Source organism: Perognathus longimembris, chromosome 7 (assembly GCF_023159225.1).
Source record: "Perognathus longimembris pacificus isolate PPM17 chromosome 7, ASM2315922v1, whole genome shotgun sequence".
Classification (NCBI taxonomy): Eukaryota; Metazoa; Chordata; class Mammalia; order Rodentia; family Heteromyidae; genus Perognathus; species Perognathus longimembris.
In genome coordinates this window covers 15,026,081-15,043,948 of record NC_063167.1, presented here as the reverse complement: position 1 = coordinate 15,043,948, position 17,868 = coordinate 15,026,081, and the positions used below count along the sequence as shown (strand labels likewise).

Genomic DNA, 17,868 nt, shown 5'->3' with positions numbered 1-17,868 from the left:
CCACTGCTTTTTCCTTACATATGAAGTGAGGGACTGCCAGAGGCCAAGGCAGCCAGCCATAAAATGGTGGCTAGCTCCACACAGAACCCCACCACACCCTCTCCTGGCCATGGTTGTTCCCCAACTTGATGACATGCAGAACAACTGTAACTGTGTCCCCAACTGTAGTACTGTCACTTCGGATTATCTACAGTTTTTGTTCAAATGGCAACTGGCATAAATCTACGTTCCTTCTGGCATCCAGTTATTTTCATCTAAAACTCCTTTAGTATAACTGCAGCACAAACAGAAAATGAGACTTGGAAATAACTCCCACTAAAGCATTATGGCTGCACTGGGAGTGGGTAATAGGAGGTTGTTCAAACGCCTCACAAAGGACACACAAATACCACCAGCACAGCCATTAGCTCCAACTGAGACTCAAGAACGTGGGACACAGCACCAGACCTACACGCGGGCTTGTTCTGAGGCATGAAATGTCATGAAACAATCACTTTCTGAGAGCACAGAGTGGGCTTCTAAATAGCTCTCGGCTGGTGTGTGCTACGATCAGTACTTCTCACTGAGGGCATGAGCAATTACCAAGACACGCAGGAAAATAAGCACTAAAGGTAGTTTCTCCCCCATAGAGTTCTAAAGAGTCACATCTAGAGCTTTAAAACTAAGACTATATTATGGAATGTACTTTTTAACTCTGTGACAACTTCATTGTACACTGTGTTTTTGAACCAGTGTTCACTCTCCTGGGGTGTCTTCTCTTTGAAACTGTTGAAAACTGCAAGTGTGTAACTCTACAGGAACAGCTTTGATAGAATAAAGAGCAGCTTAAGTGCAATAGTCTCTGTGAAGGCGTGTTGAAAAGCAAGCTGGGGGTGGAAGGGACTATTATTACCATGGGCCACTTTTTGTTGCCCTTAGCTTTTTTGTGTTGTATGTGTGCCTATACTGGGACTAGAACTCACAGAGTCTGGGCATTGTCCCTGAGCTTTCTGGTTCAGGGCTACTGCTCTATCATTTGAGCCACAGATCTGCTTCTTGCTTTTTTGGTGATTAATTGAAGATAAAGAGTCTCATCAGCAGGGCACTGGCGGCTTATGCCTATAATCCTAGTTACCCAAGAAGCTGAGATCTGAGGATCATGGTTCAAAGCCAGACTGGGCAGGAAAATCCGTGAGACTCTTATCTCCAGTTAACCACCAGAAAACTGGAAGTGGCACTGTGGCTCAAGTGGTAGAGCGCTAGCCTTGAGCTGAAGAGCTCAAGGACAGGTCCCAGGCCCAGAGTTCAAGCCCCAAGACCAACAAAAAAGAAAAATATGTGAGGGGCCGGGAATATGGCCTAGTGGTAGAGTGCTCACCTTGTATACATGAAGCCTTGGGTTCAATTCCTCAGAACCACACATTAAAAAAAAAGACTGGAAGTGGTGCTGTAGCTCATGTGGTAGAGTGCTAGCTTTGAGCAAAAAGAAGCCAGGGACAGTGCTCGGGCCCTGAGTCCAAGCCCCAGGATTGGCTGGGGGGGGGGGGGGGAGAGACGGAGACAGAGACAGAGAGAATGTGAGGCTAGCCTGGGCTACACAGCTAGATTTTTATCTTAAACAACTTTTCTTAGATATACTGAAGACCAGAAAATACATGCTTCAATTTCAAGTGTGTACAAATCATTGATTTCTAATTATGAGGCTTTTTTGGTATGTGGCGTACAATAATTTCTACCATGTTCAAAAGCTCAAGCATCAGTCAGCATACAGCAGTGATGCCCTGTAAAGTGCATATATAAAAAGACAGATGACAATGCTTCATCTCCTGAGCCAGAGTCACTATTGCTAGGCTGTAGCGCAATCGAGCACTGTACTGAGCAAGTCAAAGAAGGCATTCTGAAAGCAAGGCAGTCAACTCACTTGTTCCAAGCCAAAAATGGAGGAGAAATCACGTATTTTAGGACAGTAAGGGTGTGTCCCTGGTAGTGGGTCTATTTTTAGGACTTATATTGGGAAACTTACTTTATGAATGCATGTAGGAAAGAAACAGTAATAGAAGGATAACTGCATGACTTCATTCTTAAAATAGCTGTCCACCATCAACAAGGTAATAGCTTCCTGAGGACTTGTGGTTTTAGCTCTGACTAACCTCCAAGGCTTACTTCCTTAGTCAGATGTATCTATAAAGGTTCCTGACATAAGTGTGGTGGTACAAACCTGTAATCCAAGTATGTGTGTTCCCTCCTCCCAGGAGGAGGTTGGAGGGCATCAAGTGTAAGGCTAGGCTGGGTTAAACACTGAGACCCTGCCTTGAAAAACAACAACAACAACAAAAACAACATGTATATAGACACATGAAAAATAATTTCCTGGAAAACTCTGTGGCTTATTTTCAATAAATGTAGTTTATGCAAAATTTCAAAACCTGAACTACGAGAAAAGGATAAATTTTAGGGATCTCGCAGAAACTCTAAAGATGCTAATCTAGACTTGGGGATAGGATTACAGCTCTCAGGTAGTTCCAAGCTGTGAGGCTGGCAGACAGATAATATACCTGTCTCTCGCCGCCTAAGTGACAGCCTATCAGTATTTTCCCTTGAACACTATTAAGGACTCGATATGCTTAAAAATACATAGTTGATAATGCAGAAGCACTGATGCGGGAGGACTGCATGGGGTCAGCGGCATGCTCTGGTTTTGTAGTACAGTGTTTGCCAAGCATCCAGGGGGCCTGGTTCCAACCCTAGGAACATGCACGTGCGCACGCGCGCACACACAAACACGCCAGATCACGAAGTTCCCACTGGCACAACTATTTTTTTTAATTTAACTATTTATTCTCAAAGTGATGTACAAAAAAAGAAAGAAAGACTATTTGTCAGGATTCTTTTTTTTTTTTTGGCCAATTCTGGGGCTTAAACTCAGGGCCTGGGCACCGTCCCCGGCTTCTTGCTCAGGACTAGCACTCTACCACTTGAGCTGCACAGTGCCACTTCTGGCCTTTTCTATTTATGTAGTACTGAGGAATCGAACCCAGGGCTTCATGCATACTAGGCAAGCACTCTACCTCTAAGCCACATTCCCAGCCCCATCAGGATTCTTCTCAGAGTCTCTACCTGGACCTATGAAGGGAAAGCTAAATGCAACTGTTAAACTAGCATAGAGCTGTGGGTAATTGTTATTAATTTACTGTTTAACTAGCTATGATCTATTAGAGAAAACTCTCTATTCCCTGGAAAGCAGGTTAAATGAAATTAACAACAGTTCTCTGCTTCTAAACAGCTTTGTTTGTCTTCTCTCCTCCATGCTGGGGTTGGAGCCAAGAGCCTCACACATGCCAGGCAGTTAGTCTGCCACTGAGCAACATCCCCCCACCCTCCACTCCTGTCTCTAAGGACCAGATCTCACTGGTCACATGTGAGACAAAAGATGACTGCCAAGAGTTCTTCATGGCTCCATGTATGCACTGGACAGTTCAAGGACTTCTCTGTACCCATGCTAAAACCTAATTCCAGTAGCTGCTCATTAAGTTCCCAATAAGACAGGGTAGTGACTTATAATTCACTGCCATTGTGACTACAACACTTACATAGGCTAAATCTATCCATCAACCGTGGACTTTTAATGAAATGGGATTTCTTTTATATGCAATCAAAACGTACAGACAGTAAAGTGTTTGCCTAAAAGCCCAAATGCAATGTGTCTTACCTTTTCAGGTCAACAGTGGTGACACTAAATACAACTCCTTTGAGCCAAAGAATCATGAAGAGCCTCTGGGAAAAGGGGCAGTTTCCTATGCTCTCACCATCGCTGCCAGCCTGGAGAGAGAATCAACATCAAAACACAGTCAACAAGCTGATACTCACGATGACAGAGATTTCTATGAACTTAATAATCAAAGCTAACAGAACTCAGAAACGCTGCACTGGGAAATCAAGGCAAAGATCCAGATCTTTACTAGTTTGGTCTTTCATGTTTCTTGTTTTTTCTTCTTAGAAATGACCAGACCAGCTGGGCACTGGTAATTCGTGCCTGTAATCCTATATTTAAGGATGGCAGGGCTGGGGATATGGCCTAGTGGCAAGAGTGCCTGCTTCATATACATGAGGCCCTGGGTTCGATTCCCCAGCACCACATATATGGAAAACGGCCAGAAGTGGCGCTGTGGCTCAAGTGGCAGAGTGCTAGCCTTGAGCAAAAAGAAGCCAGGGACAATGCTCAGGCCCTGAGTCCAAGGCCCAGGACTGGCCAAAAAAAAAAAAAAAAAAAAAAGGATGGCAGTTCAAAGCCAGCCCAGGCAGAAAAGACCCTGTGAGACTCCTATCTCCAAGTAACCACTCAAAAACCAGAAATGGCCCTGTGGCTCAAGTACTAGAGCGCTACCCTTGAGGCTCAGGGACAGCACCCAAGCCCTGAATTCAAGCCCCACAACCAACCAAAACAAAGAAAGAAAGAAACCAGACCAGTCCAGACAAGTGCTGTGACAGGACTGCACAATGACAGAGGTATGCATTTCAACCTCTCAATGTGGTAGCCACTAGCAACACCTGACTAGTGTGCACTAAAATCATTAAGAGTTCTGAAGTTCTAAATGTTTTGTATTATTTTGTCTTTAATTAAATTAAATTTATATAGTTCCATGTGACTGATGGCCCTTCTGTTCAACTCTGTACCGATCCCGTAGGGATTTCTTGCCCCTTTGTCTTGCTTAGACAAAGTCTCTCATGGGTTTCTTGAAATGTACAGCTTATTTCTTTTTCTGACTTCTAACAGTATTCTATATAAGGTAACATTAAAAAAAAAACTTGTAGGTAAACTTGTCTCCAAAGTTAAATATCTACAACCCTCTTCCCATTAAAGAAACAAAATTCCTTATTAGTAAATCTTGTTTTATACATTTCTTCAGGGAGCAAGAAAATTACAAAAAGGTATCATTAAATAAGCCACTTCTAATCCTATTTTAGTGAATGGAATAGCAGACTTTCCTGAGCTCAAGAAGTGAAAGTATTTTCCTAAAATTCAAAATGGGACAGATACTCCAAGTTTAAAGAGGAAACATTTGCTGGTCAACACAGCCTCATGCCCATGATATAACTATGGAAGGCTCCAGAATTGACTCTTCAATAAGTCACTCAAAGAGACAGGAAAAACGACTATTATTCTAAAGTGACACTCAAAACAATTCAGAAGGACCTCAGTAAAATGCTGCTTCTGTTAGAAAGTGATTAAATTCCTTAACTAGGTTTGGAGGCTGGGGGTAAAGCTCAATGATAAAGAGTTAAGTTCTAGTTATATGCTAATAAGGCCCTGGGTACAACCCCCAGCATCCTCCTCAAAATATATTTTTAATAAAGAAAAATGAGAGCTAGAGGAATTTAAAAAAAAAACAAAACACAAAAAACGGTATACAGGAAGTCCCAAAACCCCACTCTAAAGACAGCATGACAGTTGCAATTAAACTTGGCTTAAAATATATTATATACAACCCCTTTTTCTGAGCACAGGATTTATTATGCATAGGATTTGTATAGTCAGTGTCTCATAAAGTCCTAATACTGTAACTTGTGCATAATTTCACTTTCTAAAGAAGGCCTAGTTCTTAAAATGTCAGTGTGACTATAAATAACTCAAGAATACATTGTAAATGAAGGTCCTGGCCTTCTGATTGAGTATAATTCCTGTGGGGCCCAGGACTCCTCACTCAGTTTTGAGGACCCAGGGGATCCCAAGGAAGCTGCCTATGGACCACACAAGTGAGGGCAAGTCTCAAACTTCATCATCACCCTATGTAACACAGCAAACTGCCTTGCTTGCTGGAATATGCTAAGCACCATCTGCAGCCCAGAGCACTGAGGACCACAGTGCAATCACCACAGATAAAGCTAACACACTACACCTTTGCCACTTGGCTTGATGATAGGTATTTCACACCAGATTGTCACTTTAGCTATGTACAATTTGTCATGTTGCTATTTGTCTTTTATTTTATACATAGCAAATTATAAATACAAAAAAAATTCTAAATTTGAAACAAATTGAAAAAACAGTAGTGTTTGGTAGTTAACTGAAGATACAGAGTCCAATGGACTTTCCTAGTCCAGCTTGCTGCTAACTACAATCCTTAGATCTCAACCTCAAAGGTGCTAAGATTACAAGCATGAGGTATTTTTAATTTTTTAATGTTTCAATGAGTAATTATCAACAACTAGAAAACAAAGGAATAAATAGCAAACTTTGACATAGACGTAGTAAACACAGAACCAGATAAGCCATGTGCCAGTGGTTCACACCTGTAATCCCAGCTATTCAGAAGGCTGAGATCGGAAGATCATAGCTCAACCAGCCTGGACAGAAAGTCTCCTAAACTATTACTCTCCAATTAACCACCCGAAAACTGGAAGTGGCACTGTGGCTTAAAATGGTAGAGCGCTAGGCCTTGAGCAAAAAAAAGTTCAGGGACAGCACACAGGCCAGGAGTTCAAGTCCAAGATCGAAACACCAGCCTGGGCAGGAAAAGTCTGTGAGACTCCTATCTCCAGAAAAAGCCAGAAGTGGAGTCTGTAGCTCATGTGGAGCTCTAGCCTTGAGTATGGAGAGGTTCAGAGACAGAGCCTAGGCCCTGAGTTCATGGCCCAGGACGGGGGGAGGAGTGGGAGGAACACAGAAGTATTGCTTTTAACGGCAAAACACTGGATACCAGCCAAGCTCACCAGTAAAGGACTGTTAAATTACAGACTACCACCAGAGGGTGGAGGCCTGGGCCACCCATTCAGCCTCTGCAGTCATAGGGCCGGGTGGGTCACAGGGAGTTTTCTGTGGTATTTATAGAGTCTAGAATAGAGCAGTTATTGTCTAAAAGTTTTCAGTACTGTTAGGTGCCCCTTTCCTCATTCTTTGGGTAGAAGGACCAAAATATAATGAGTGTTTCTTCCCCAAGAACACAGTCTCCAGTACCCTGGGTCGGTGCTTGCTGCTGTTTCCAAACACCCCACTTCTTTAGTCCCAACTGAGATGTATAAGGCAAAAGCACTAAGAAGAAACTCACTACCATCTGCTTCTGAGAAGCAGCTCTCTCTCAGGAGGATTAAATTTAAGCAGCAACACAAAAATGTAATACATTGGGTTGGGAATATGGCTTAGTGGTAGAATGGTAGAGTAAAAACAAGATCAAGTCGTGGTGGCTAACGCCTGTAACCCTAGCTACTCAGAAGGTTGAGATCTAGCTGGGAATGACTTAGTGGTAGAGTGCTTGCCTAGCATGCATGAAGCTCTGGGTTCAATTCCTCAGTACCACATAACAAGAAAAAGCTGGAAGTGGCGCTATGGTTCAAATGGTAGAGTGCTAGCCTTGAGCAAAAAGAAGCTCAGGGACAGCCCCCAGGCTCCAAGTTCAAAGCCAGTCCAATTGACCACCAGAAAATCAGAAATAGATCTTTGGCTCAAAGAGGTAACGCACTAGCCTTGAGCAAAAGAACTCAGGGACAGCACCCAGGCTCTGAGTTCAAGCCCCACAACTTCCCCCCCACACCAAAAAAATAGATTGATAGAAGGGGTGACTTTGATCAAGATGCACTGTACTTATTTATAAGCTAACTTGTTGAATTGAATCAACTCCTTTGTACAACTACTTAAACTAAAAAAAAAAATTGTGGGCAGGGGAAATTTTTTTTAAGAATACATGTTCTAACTTAGATGAGCTTTGAAAATAGGCTAAGTAAAAGAAGCCAACACAAAAGTTCAGTTACACGAGATGCCCAAAATATGTAAATTCAGAGACAAAATAAACTTGTGGCTACCTAGGGCTTCCGTATAAGCCTGTGAGGAATAACAGCAATTATGAGTAGACAATAAGGAGTAACTGCTGATGAGGGTAGATTCTTTTTAGAGCTAATAGAAATGTTATCAAATTAGAATGGAGATAGTTGAATACCTTCTGGATATACTGCAAATCTGATTTTTGCCTTCTAAATGGGTGAATTTTGTAGTGTAGTAATTACATCTAATAAAGACTAAGTATATTGGAATCTAATAAAAACTAAGTATATTGGAGAGGGAAGGTGGGAGAAAAATGAGGGAGGAGGTAACAAGTTTGATAAGAAATGTACTCACTGATTTATGTATGAAATTGTAACCCCTCTGTACATCACTGACAATAAAAATATTTAAAATAATTTTAAAAAATTAAAAATACTATAAATATTCACATGCCGAAGAGAATTTTAATTTGGATTCGTTTTAAAATTATGATTTCATGTTATAAAATACACACCTATGTATCCTTACAAACTAGAAAATCCAAATAATCATGGAGAAGATGGGAATAATACCATGACCCAATAATAATCACAAATTCCCAGATAAAGAATGAATCGCCATCTACGTTTTGTTCTTATGAAGGGGGTCTGACTCTGTCCAGAGTTCCTCTCACACGGCCACTATTCCTCACCAGCCTCGCCCTCCCAGCTCCAGACCTGTTGTAATTCTCCAATTGCATAATATTAGTACCTAATGAGACGCTGCTGGGTGACTCCCACATTGCAGAACAGGGGTCAGTGGCAGCTGCCATAAATATTTAATGTTTTACTAAGTGGGGGTAAAAGGAATTGCTCACTTAGAAAACCTAGCTTAATCAGTCTTTAGACTAGTCAGCCTTTAAAACACCTCATAAGGAGTCCCCTCTTTTGTTGTGTTTATGGGACTGGAGGTGAGATGATACTGTCTGGAGGAAGAAAGAACTGAAGCCTGAAACAAGAATGGGCTCCTGGGGGCTGGGGATATGGCCTAGTGGCAAGAGTGCTTGCCTCCTATACATGAGGCCCTGGGTTCAATTCCCCAGCACCACATATACAGAAAATGGCCAGAAGTGGCGCTGTGGCTCAAGTGGCAGAGTGCTAGCCTTGAGCAAAAAGAAGCCAGGGACAGTGCTCAGGCCCTGAGTCCAAGCCCCAGGACTGGCCAAAAAAAAAAAAAAAAAAAGAATGGGCTCCTGACCACTGCCATTTTCCTTCAGACTTTTTCTAGGGAATGTACAGAACAATGTGTTATCAAAAGAGTAACTTAAGGGCTGGGGATATAGCCTAGTGGCAAGAGTGCCTGCCTCGGATACACGAGGCCCTAGGTTCGATTCCCCAGCACCACATATACAGAAAACGGCCAGAAGCGGCGCTGTGGCTCAAGTGGCAGAGTGCTAGCAGCCTTGAGCGGGAAGAAGCCAGGGACAGTGCTCAGGCCCTGAGTCCAAGGCCCAGGACTGGCCAAAAAAAAAAAGAGTAACTTAAGAATATAATCATCGAGGGGCTGGGAATATGGCCTAGTGGCAAGAGTGCTTGCCTCGTATACATGAAGCCCTGGGTTCGATTCCCCAGCACCACATATATAGAAAATGGCCAGAAGTGGCGCTGTGGCTCAAGTGGTGAAGTGCTATCCTTGAGCAAAAAGAAGCCAGGGACAGTGCTCGGGCCCTGAGTTCAAGCCCAGGACTGGCAAAAAAAACCCAAAAACAAAAAACAAACAAACAAACAAACAAAAAAAGAATATAATCATCGAGGGGCTGGGAATATGGCCTAGTGGCAAGTGTTTGCCTTGTATGGCTCAAGTGACAGAGTGCTAGACTTGAGCAAAAAGAAGCCAGGGACAGTGCTCAGGCCCTGAGTTCAAGCCCCAGGACGGGGGGGGGATATATATATATATATATATACACACACACACACACACACACACACACACACACACATATGATCTGAATGCTGACTTCATTACTTAATTCACTGTACATCTGTACATCATCTGTAAAAACTGACTACACACTATGGGATCACATAGTGATCCTGGCACATGGTAACCAGTTAACAAATGTAACTTGACTTGAAGACACTTCCTGTTGTGGACTTGGCTCAAGTAGTAGAGCACCTGCCTAACAAGCATAGGAGCCCTGAGTTCAAACTCCAATACTGCCAAAAAAAAGACACTTCCTATACACAACAAGGACTCAGTTTAAGCACTCAGTCACTAGAGTAAACACAGTACTTTCCCTTTCAGAAAATGGCAGAGGGAAATAATCACCCTCCACCCTGTTCTGATCAACATCGGGGTCCCATGCTTTAAGAAATAGCCTACATAAAGTCCAGTCTAGCCAGACACCGCCGACTCATGCCTATAATCCTAGCTACTCAGGAAGCTGAGATCTGAAGATCATAGTTCCAAGTCAGTCAGGGCAGGAAAGACCATGGGACTTTTACCTGAATTAACCACCAGAAAACTGGAAATGACACTGTGGCTCAAAGTGGTAGAGCACTGGCCTTGAGCTTTGGAAAAAGCTCAGGGACAGCACCCAGGCAGAGCTCAAGCCCCATGACCGACTAAAAAAAAAAGCCCAGTCCACTTAATGCAGTAAAACAAAGATATCCTTTTATTTAAGACGTCAAAAGTCACTGGCCATAGCCAGTCTCTAGCATTGTTTCCTGATAATAACCCTATCAAAGAACTGTAATTAGAGAAATAAAGTCTAATCATCGGAAGAATTATTACATTCTCAAGCTCTGCCTCTGGAAATAAACAGAGGCAAGAACAAAATCAAGGAAAGACCTCAGTTGCTACTGTTTCCTTGTTCAGCATCATCTACTCAGGAATTAGGCAAGTTAAAACAAAACTGAATAGGACCCCAGGATAGGTTGTTAGGAGTTCACATGGAAAGACAGGCTGGGCGTTGGTGGTTCACACCTGCAATCCTAACTACTCAGGGGACTGAAAATTGAGGTTTGTTGCCTACCTCATAGGCAGGAAAGCCTATGAGACATTTAATCTCCAATTTTGTACTTAAAAAAGCCCAAGTAGAGTGGTGGCTCAAGTGGTAGAGTGCTAGCCTTGAGGAAAAAAACCTCAAGAACAGTGCCCAAGCCTTCAGTTCAAGGCCCTAGACCATCACCAAAATAAATAAATAAATAAAAATAAGAGTCCACAACATTTACCGTACAGAAGATGAACTCTGTGCTCCTGAAAAAAGCTCTTGACAAGCATTAATCTAGTTAACACTCTCATCTGCTAACACAGCAAAGGATGGTGGTTAAAAACACCAAGCAAGACTCTCAGCAATTCCACCACTTCTTAGCTGCGCAACTTTCAAAGTGGCAGAACCCCTCTGGGCTGCTATCCTCTTCTACAAGATGGGGGACTTTCTGCCTTTATCATGGGATTGTTAGGGGAAATGAGGTCAATAAATAGGAAGGGCTTAGAACAGACCAATATTCTATTTATTTGTTTGTTTGCCTTGCCAGTCACAGAACCTGAACTCTGGGCCTGAGCACTGTCCCTGAGCTCTTCACCACAAGGCTAGCACTCTCTCTACCACTTTGAGCCACAGCACCACTTCTGGTTTTTCTGGTGGTTAATTGAAGCTAAGAATCTCAACTTTCCTGCCCAAGCTGGCTTTGAACCTCCATCCTTAATACCTCAGCCTACTGAGTAGCCAGGATTACAGGCGTGAGCCACCAGCGCCCAGCTCAGCCCAATATTCTAAAGTCAAGGACTAGGAAGTTCCAATGCATGCCCTTTCTTAGTTTTTGATATTTATAATACAGACAGGAATCTTTCTTTCTAAAAAAGCAAGCAAGCTAAGTACAATGGCTCAAGTCTGGAATGCTAGCTACTTGGGAGGTAGAAATTGGAGGAATCATGGTTTGAGGCTAGCCCAGGCAAAAAGTTTGTGAGACTCCACCTCAACCAATGGCTGGGAGCAGTGGTATATGTCTATTGTCCCAGCTATGAGGGAAAGCACAATAGCTGAGTACAATGATGCACACCTGCCATTCTCCAAAGAAGCAAGGAAGCACAAGGCAGAGGAATACAGCCCAGGCCAGTCTGGGCATTATAGTGGAACCCTACTCTGAAAATAAGGCAAGGCAAAAAAAAAAGGATCTGGAGGCACAGCTCAAGTGGTAGAGTGCCTGCCTTGCAAGGGCAAGTTCATGAGTTCAATCTCCAGTACCATGGAGAGGGGAGGGGTTCAATCAAACAAAACTGCCACAGGAGATATTAAAATGAAGCGAAACACAAATTACTGAACGAATGTGGAAACTGCTATGAAGATGAAGAGAAGCTATATAGTAGAATGTTGGAGCAGGTTCAGGAAACTGAAAAAAAATTTTAAGCATTTCAAGCAATTCTAACTCTATTGTACTTGACAGGTATACTGTATTTTCACAAACATTGTCTAAGAGGAAAAACATGGAAAAAAAATCAAAACTGGTTGAACCCTGAATTCTTCACGATGCCTTTTGGACTCTGCTCTTTGCAGGCCAGTAATCTGACTGCTGTCTGTTAGGATCAAATTTGGTAACTAACAATCTCTTCCCTCCCGCAAAGGAAAGCAATCCTATCTTAAACATGGACATACTCAAACTTAAACCAAGCCCACCTAAAGTCCCAGAAGTCCTATACTCAAATTCAAGAGTGTTCTTTTTTTTTTTCTTTTTTTTTGCCAGTCCTGGGCCTTGGACTCAGGGCCTGAGCACTGTCCCTGGCTTCTTCTTGCTCAAGGCTAGCACTGCCGCTTGAGCCACAGCACCACTTATGGCCATTTTCTATATATATGGTGCTGGGGAATTGAACCCAGGGCTTCATGTATAGGAGGCAAGCACTCTTGCCACTAGGCCATATTCCCAGCCTCAAGAGCGTTCTTACTTCACACAAACTGAGAAGCAGACATAAGTATACTTTAAGGCAAAACCAGTAGTACTACACTGCTTTTTGTAGGATTTTGTGACTGAAAGCCCTCTCTAGACCAAATGCTTCAAGGTGTGGAGAAGAACAGTCTTGCTACTATTTTATACCACTGAATGATATGGCTTGTCATAAGTCAAAGGATTTTGTTGTGAGATCAGGAACCAGGACAAATGCCTGACTTGCAAAATAGTCTGGCTTTCCACGCAGAAGCCATCTAAGTATGGTGAAATGACTTCTCTCTTTGGATCTTGGTTTTCTAATCCAGGAAGGGAAGTCGGGCAGAATAGACTGACCTACTGATGTAACAACATTATACATACAAGATACAACCCTACTCTTTGGGAATACACCAAGTATTCGGGAGCTAGAGCCTCGATGTATGTTACTTGCAGAGAAAGAGCAAACAAGGGGAGGTATGACTCAGCCTCATGAGTAACTAGGATTACAGGTGTGAGGCCACCAGCACCTGGCCTATCTTTCCTTTAAAAGACAAAACAAAACCTAGGGTCAGAACTCGGGGTCCTGGGTCCAGGACTTGCATGCTAAGCAAGATCTCTACATTGAGCTACATCCCCAGTCCTCAGTCTCTTAACGGGAAATTCTTTACGCTTGTTTTTGTTCATTCACCAAGTGTGAGTGCCTACACTCAACCCAGTGAGGAACAAGAGAACACATAGCTCCTGTTACCTCTAAGTCTAGAGGTAACAATGTTTAATTTGAATAATTTAAAATTCTGAGAGTATTGCATGTGAACCTTTCAATTCAAAAGCATGGAAGCTCAAAATATATCCCAACTTTATGACAAGTGAAGCACTTGTTTCTCATTTTCTCGTGTCATAAGTATCTGCCAACAAATCACGATGTTTCTGTGAATTACAGAGGTGCAGTCAGGTGCAGTCTCCAGTGAGAACAGTGGCTCCTCCTCTGCGGGGGTGGCTCAGATTATACTGCTACACTTGCTTTAGCCTATACCACTGAGTTGAGAGATTCAAGCACTTTTTAAAAATACCTTTTCATTTTATTCATTAAAAGGTAGAGGATCAACTAAAGGTATAATTGGGGTTTTGTTCTTTTTGTTTGTGGGTTGAGAAGTTTTTTGCTTCTAGTTATTATTTTCTAGAAAAGGTCTTGTGTTGTGCCTGAGGCTGGCCTTGGACTGTGATCCCCTGACCTATGGCCTCTCACACAGCTGGGAACACATCACGTGCCACCATGCTGGGACTGGTCTCAAACCACAGTCTTCCTGATCTCTACCTCAAAAGTAAGTCTTTATCATTCTTATGTATCTGAAATAACCTCCAAAACTCTACAGTTATTAATAAAGTCATACCGAGTTAGTTACTATGTTGCTGGAAGAAATAACCAAAATACACTATCCAGCTATTGTTTCAGCTAAATGCCATGGCTGTGTTATACAGCTGTTTTATTTTCTATTACTTTATTTACTTTTATTTTTATCCTCTTCCACTCACAGCTATCCATGGTTAAATCTGTTGAGCTGGGGAAAATGATTCACATCCCAGTAGTGTCACAAGTTGTGCTTATGTTAACTTGGTAAATTATCAGATTATAATTCTACAACACAAGGCGGCTAATAGCTTAGTTTTTAAAAGAAAACATTCTTGTCAAAAGCACAAGAGTCTTTAAAACTGAGTCTTGCAAAATTCTCTCTTCTCTCCTAGAACTGTTTCCCTGCAATGTTCTGTTTATTCATTCATGCGGCAGTACTGTGGTTTGGCTCAGAGCTTCACACTTACTAAGTATGTGCTCTACCACTTGAGTCACACCCTAGCCCTTTCTGCTTTTAGCTATTTTTCTCCTATTTTAGCTATTTTTCTTTTACCTCATGCTTCTGTCTCTGGCATTGAACCACAATGCTCCCACATCTGTGCTTCCGGACTAGCTAAGGCCACAAGTATGTGAGCCATAGCACACAGCCCCCTTCAGTATGCTTGGGGACCCCCGGTACTACTCCACATCTCTTCCCTTTCTACCTTACTCGGAGAGAGATAAACCTGGAAACTTCTGTGTTTAAAACTGCATTACACTCCACGAGCAATGTCCACTGCCACACCTGCTGTTCAGAGCAAGTCTCACACCCAAGAACCCTTTCTAGTTCACTCTTGCTGAAACCAAAACAGTCTCTAATAGACTTGCACAAAGAGTTAGGGCTGTAGCTCAGTGGCAGAGTGCAAGCACAAGACCCTGCCATTCATTCCCCCCTTCCCCAGTACTGCCAAGATCAGGGAAGACTGTGAAAAGGAAAAAAGAAAACTCTTATCTAAGTAAAGGTGAAGCAATGATCCTCCAGGGCTCTGGTTTGTTTATAATTGTTTTCCTCAGGTTGCCATCTATATTAAGAGTTCTGTGATTTGGGTAGCACTTGCCACTCAAGTTCTGCATATGGAGCTTTCACAGAACACTTCCTTTCCTACGACTCCTAGATTTACTCACAACTTAACAATGATTCACTGAGGGCCACATCTCCCAAGCACAGTGGTACACACTGGAGAAGCAAGTGGAGGTGAGGAAGGTAGCATCTAACTTAGTGGATCTTAGATTTCTATGGAACAGATAAAAAGTGCCTCAAGTTGAAAACTATAAACAGCACCAAGTGTCTAAGGGAAACAATATTCAGAGCACCTACTTTAGATCTGATGGTTACAGGGTTATCTCTTACACCCAGCAGTGTGGAGTTTGTGCCTCCTGCTATGAGGCACAGAGCTAGGGTCACAGGGCCTGATCGTACAAGTCTCTCCTGACTAAATTATAGGGCAAACTTTATGCCCACAGGGGGGAATAGTTTAGTCACTCATTTAACAAATGTTTACCAAGGGCCTGCTATGTAGAAAAAAGTATTCAGTGCAATGTTTAACAGCAAGGCTGCGCAGAGGGCTTTGTCAGTTCTACTTAACCACCCGTGTGATAGTGAGCAAGCTGTTTAACTTCTCTGGGTCTCAGTTCCCTTATAGGTAAAGTGGGAAGGAATACCTGCCTCATAAGTGTTATTATGAACAGTGAATAAGCAGATGGGAAGCTCTTACTATTGCCAGCATATAATCAGGCGCCAGTGGCTTGTGCCTGTAACCCTAGCTACTCAGAAGACTGAGAGCTGAAGATCAAGGTTCAAAGCCAATCCAGGCAGGAAAGTCAGGGGTGGCTCAAAGTGGTAGAGCACTAACCTTAAGCACCAAAGCTCAGGAACAATGCCCAGGCCCTGAGTTCAAGTCCCAAGACTGACAAAAATAATCATCATCAGAGTAGCTGGAGGTGTGGCTCAAGCTGAAGGAATATCTGCCTAACAAGTGCAAAGCCCTGAGTTCAAACACCAGTAAAAGAGAGAGTAGGGCACATATGGGAGCATGCCAGGCAGAGAAGCAGATGACTGTAATCACGCTCAGCCGGCAGCCAGAAGGATTGCCAATTCAAGGCCAGCCTATGATAGAGTGAAACCCTGGCTCAAAAATAATCAGTAAGGTAGAAGAAAACAGGTGTCATTAATTTTTAAATATTTTGCTTAACCCAATGTCCAAAATATCATTTCAACATGCTCTTTTCATTGTACAAAGTCCTCAAAATGTGTGTGTATTACGTCTACAAGGGCATCTCAATTCAAGCTACTAAGCATTAATACCACCACCACCCCGCCCCCATACTCGGTGACACAAATCTATAGAACAAGCCTTTGGGCAACTTCTGCCCAGCATCAAGACCAGGGATTCTAAATAAACATCATGTCTAAATAAAGATCACTGACAAGTCAACTCCACATACAAGCTCTCAGAAATTACTTATTCTTACTCCAAATTCCAACAAGCTTACCAGGTTTATTGAACTACAGATTACCAAAAAATTTTTTAAAGGAAATGGTCTGTATCAACAGAATTAAATCTGAAAGAAAAAAAAATTAGCGCGCGTGCGCGCGTGCACACACACACGCGCGCACACACACACACACACACACAGCGCTAAGTTTGAAAAGATAATGGCTGGGGGCTGGGGGCTGGGGATATGGCCTAGTGGCAAGAGCGCTTGCCTCGTATACATGAAGCCCTCGGTTCAATTCCCCAGCACCACATATACAGAAAATGGCCAGAAGTGGCGCTGCAGCTCAAGTGGCAGAGTGCTAGCCTTGAGCAAAAAGAAGCCAGGGACAGTGCTCAGGCCCTGAGTCCAAGGGCCAGGACTGGCAAAAAAAAAAAAAAAAAAAAAGATAATGGCTGGGCTGGGAATATAGCCTAGTGGCAAGAGCACTTGCCTCCTACACATGAAGCTCTCGGTTCGATTCCCCAGCACCACATATATGGAAAACGGCCAGAAGGGGCGCTGTGGCTCAGGTGGCAGAGTGCTAGCCTTGAGTGGGAAGAAGCCAGGGACAGTGCTCAGGCCCTGAGTCCAAGGCTCAGGACTGGCCAAAAAAAAAAAAAGATAATGGCTAAGGCCATTCAGCAGGAAGACAAAGACACTCTTACACTCTTACATACCAGTAGCTCCTGAGGCCAAGGGTGCATTATTATTGAATTTATATTCAAAATGCCACAGGAGTTGGCAGTTAAATCCAGTATTCTAGGAAGTCAAGGAAGCATTGGCCTATTTGATTCGTTTTCATTTAAAATCAATTTGAAGATGTTCTGGGATATTTTTGCAGTTTTTCTATAAATCTAAAAATACAAATTAAATTTAAAAGTTTATTTTTTTACATTAATTTGAGGTTTCTGGTATGGCCAAGCAGATCCTATGGATCAATCCCCCGTCTCTCAAAACAGCTACAATTTCTATATAAAATCAACCATCCAAAGGTCCTGGGGAAGGGCATGGAGGAGGCAGATGTTAGAAGGGAGCTGCACTGGAAGGAAGCTGAACCCTGCCTTCTAGTTATATAATTTTAAGATCCTAATATTCTTCACCAATATGTTATTAACTTTAGACAAGACGACCAGCTAGTCAACCCCAAATTACATGTCTCAAGGAATGCTATCTTTATCTCTGGCATTTTACTATGAGGTAATACACCAGACCAGACTTAATACCTATTACATGCTTCCATCCTATACTAGGCATGACAACTTGCCCCAAAATGCTAATAGGTGTCTGCTAGATTAGCCTTCTGTAGATCAAAGTTTATGGTAGGTGGAAGACAAAAACATGAAGAAAATACACTTGAGGGC

At 42.7% G+C, this 17,868-nt stretch overlaps 1 protein-coding gene across 1 annotated transcript in view; it reads right to left on the bottom strand.

Moving 5' to 3' along the window:
* Positions 1 to 17,868, bottom strand: part of Clic4 (chloride intracellular channel 4) — a 59,240-nt gene that overhangs the window by 22,968 nt on the left and 18,404 nt on the right. The window contains exon 2 of the mRNA XM_048350533.1: positions 3,689 to 3,798. Coding sequence (XP_048206490.1) covers positions 3,689 to 3,798 — 110 coding nt within the window. The remainder of the gene's footprint in view (positions 1 to 3,688; positions 3,799 to 17,868) is intronic.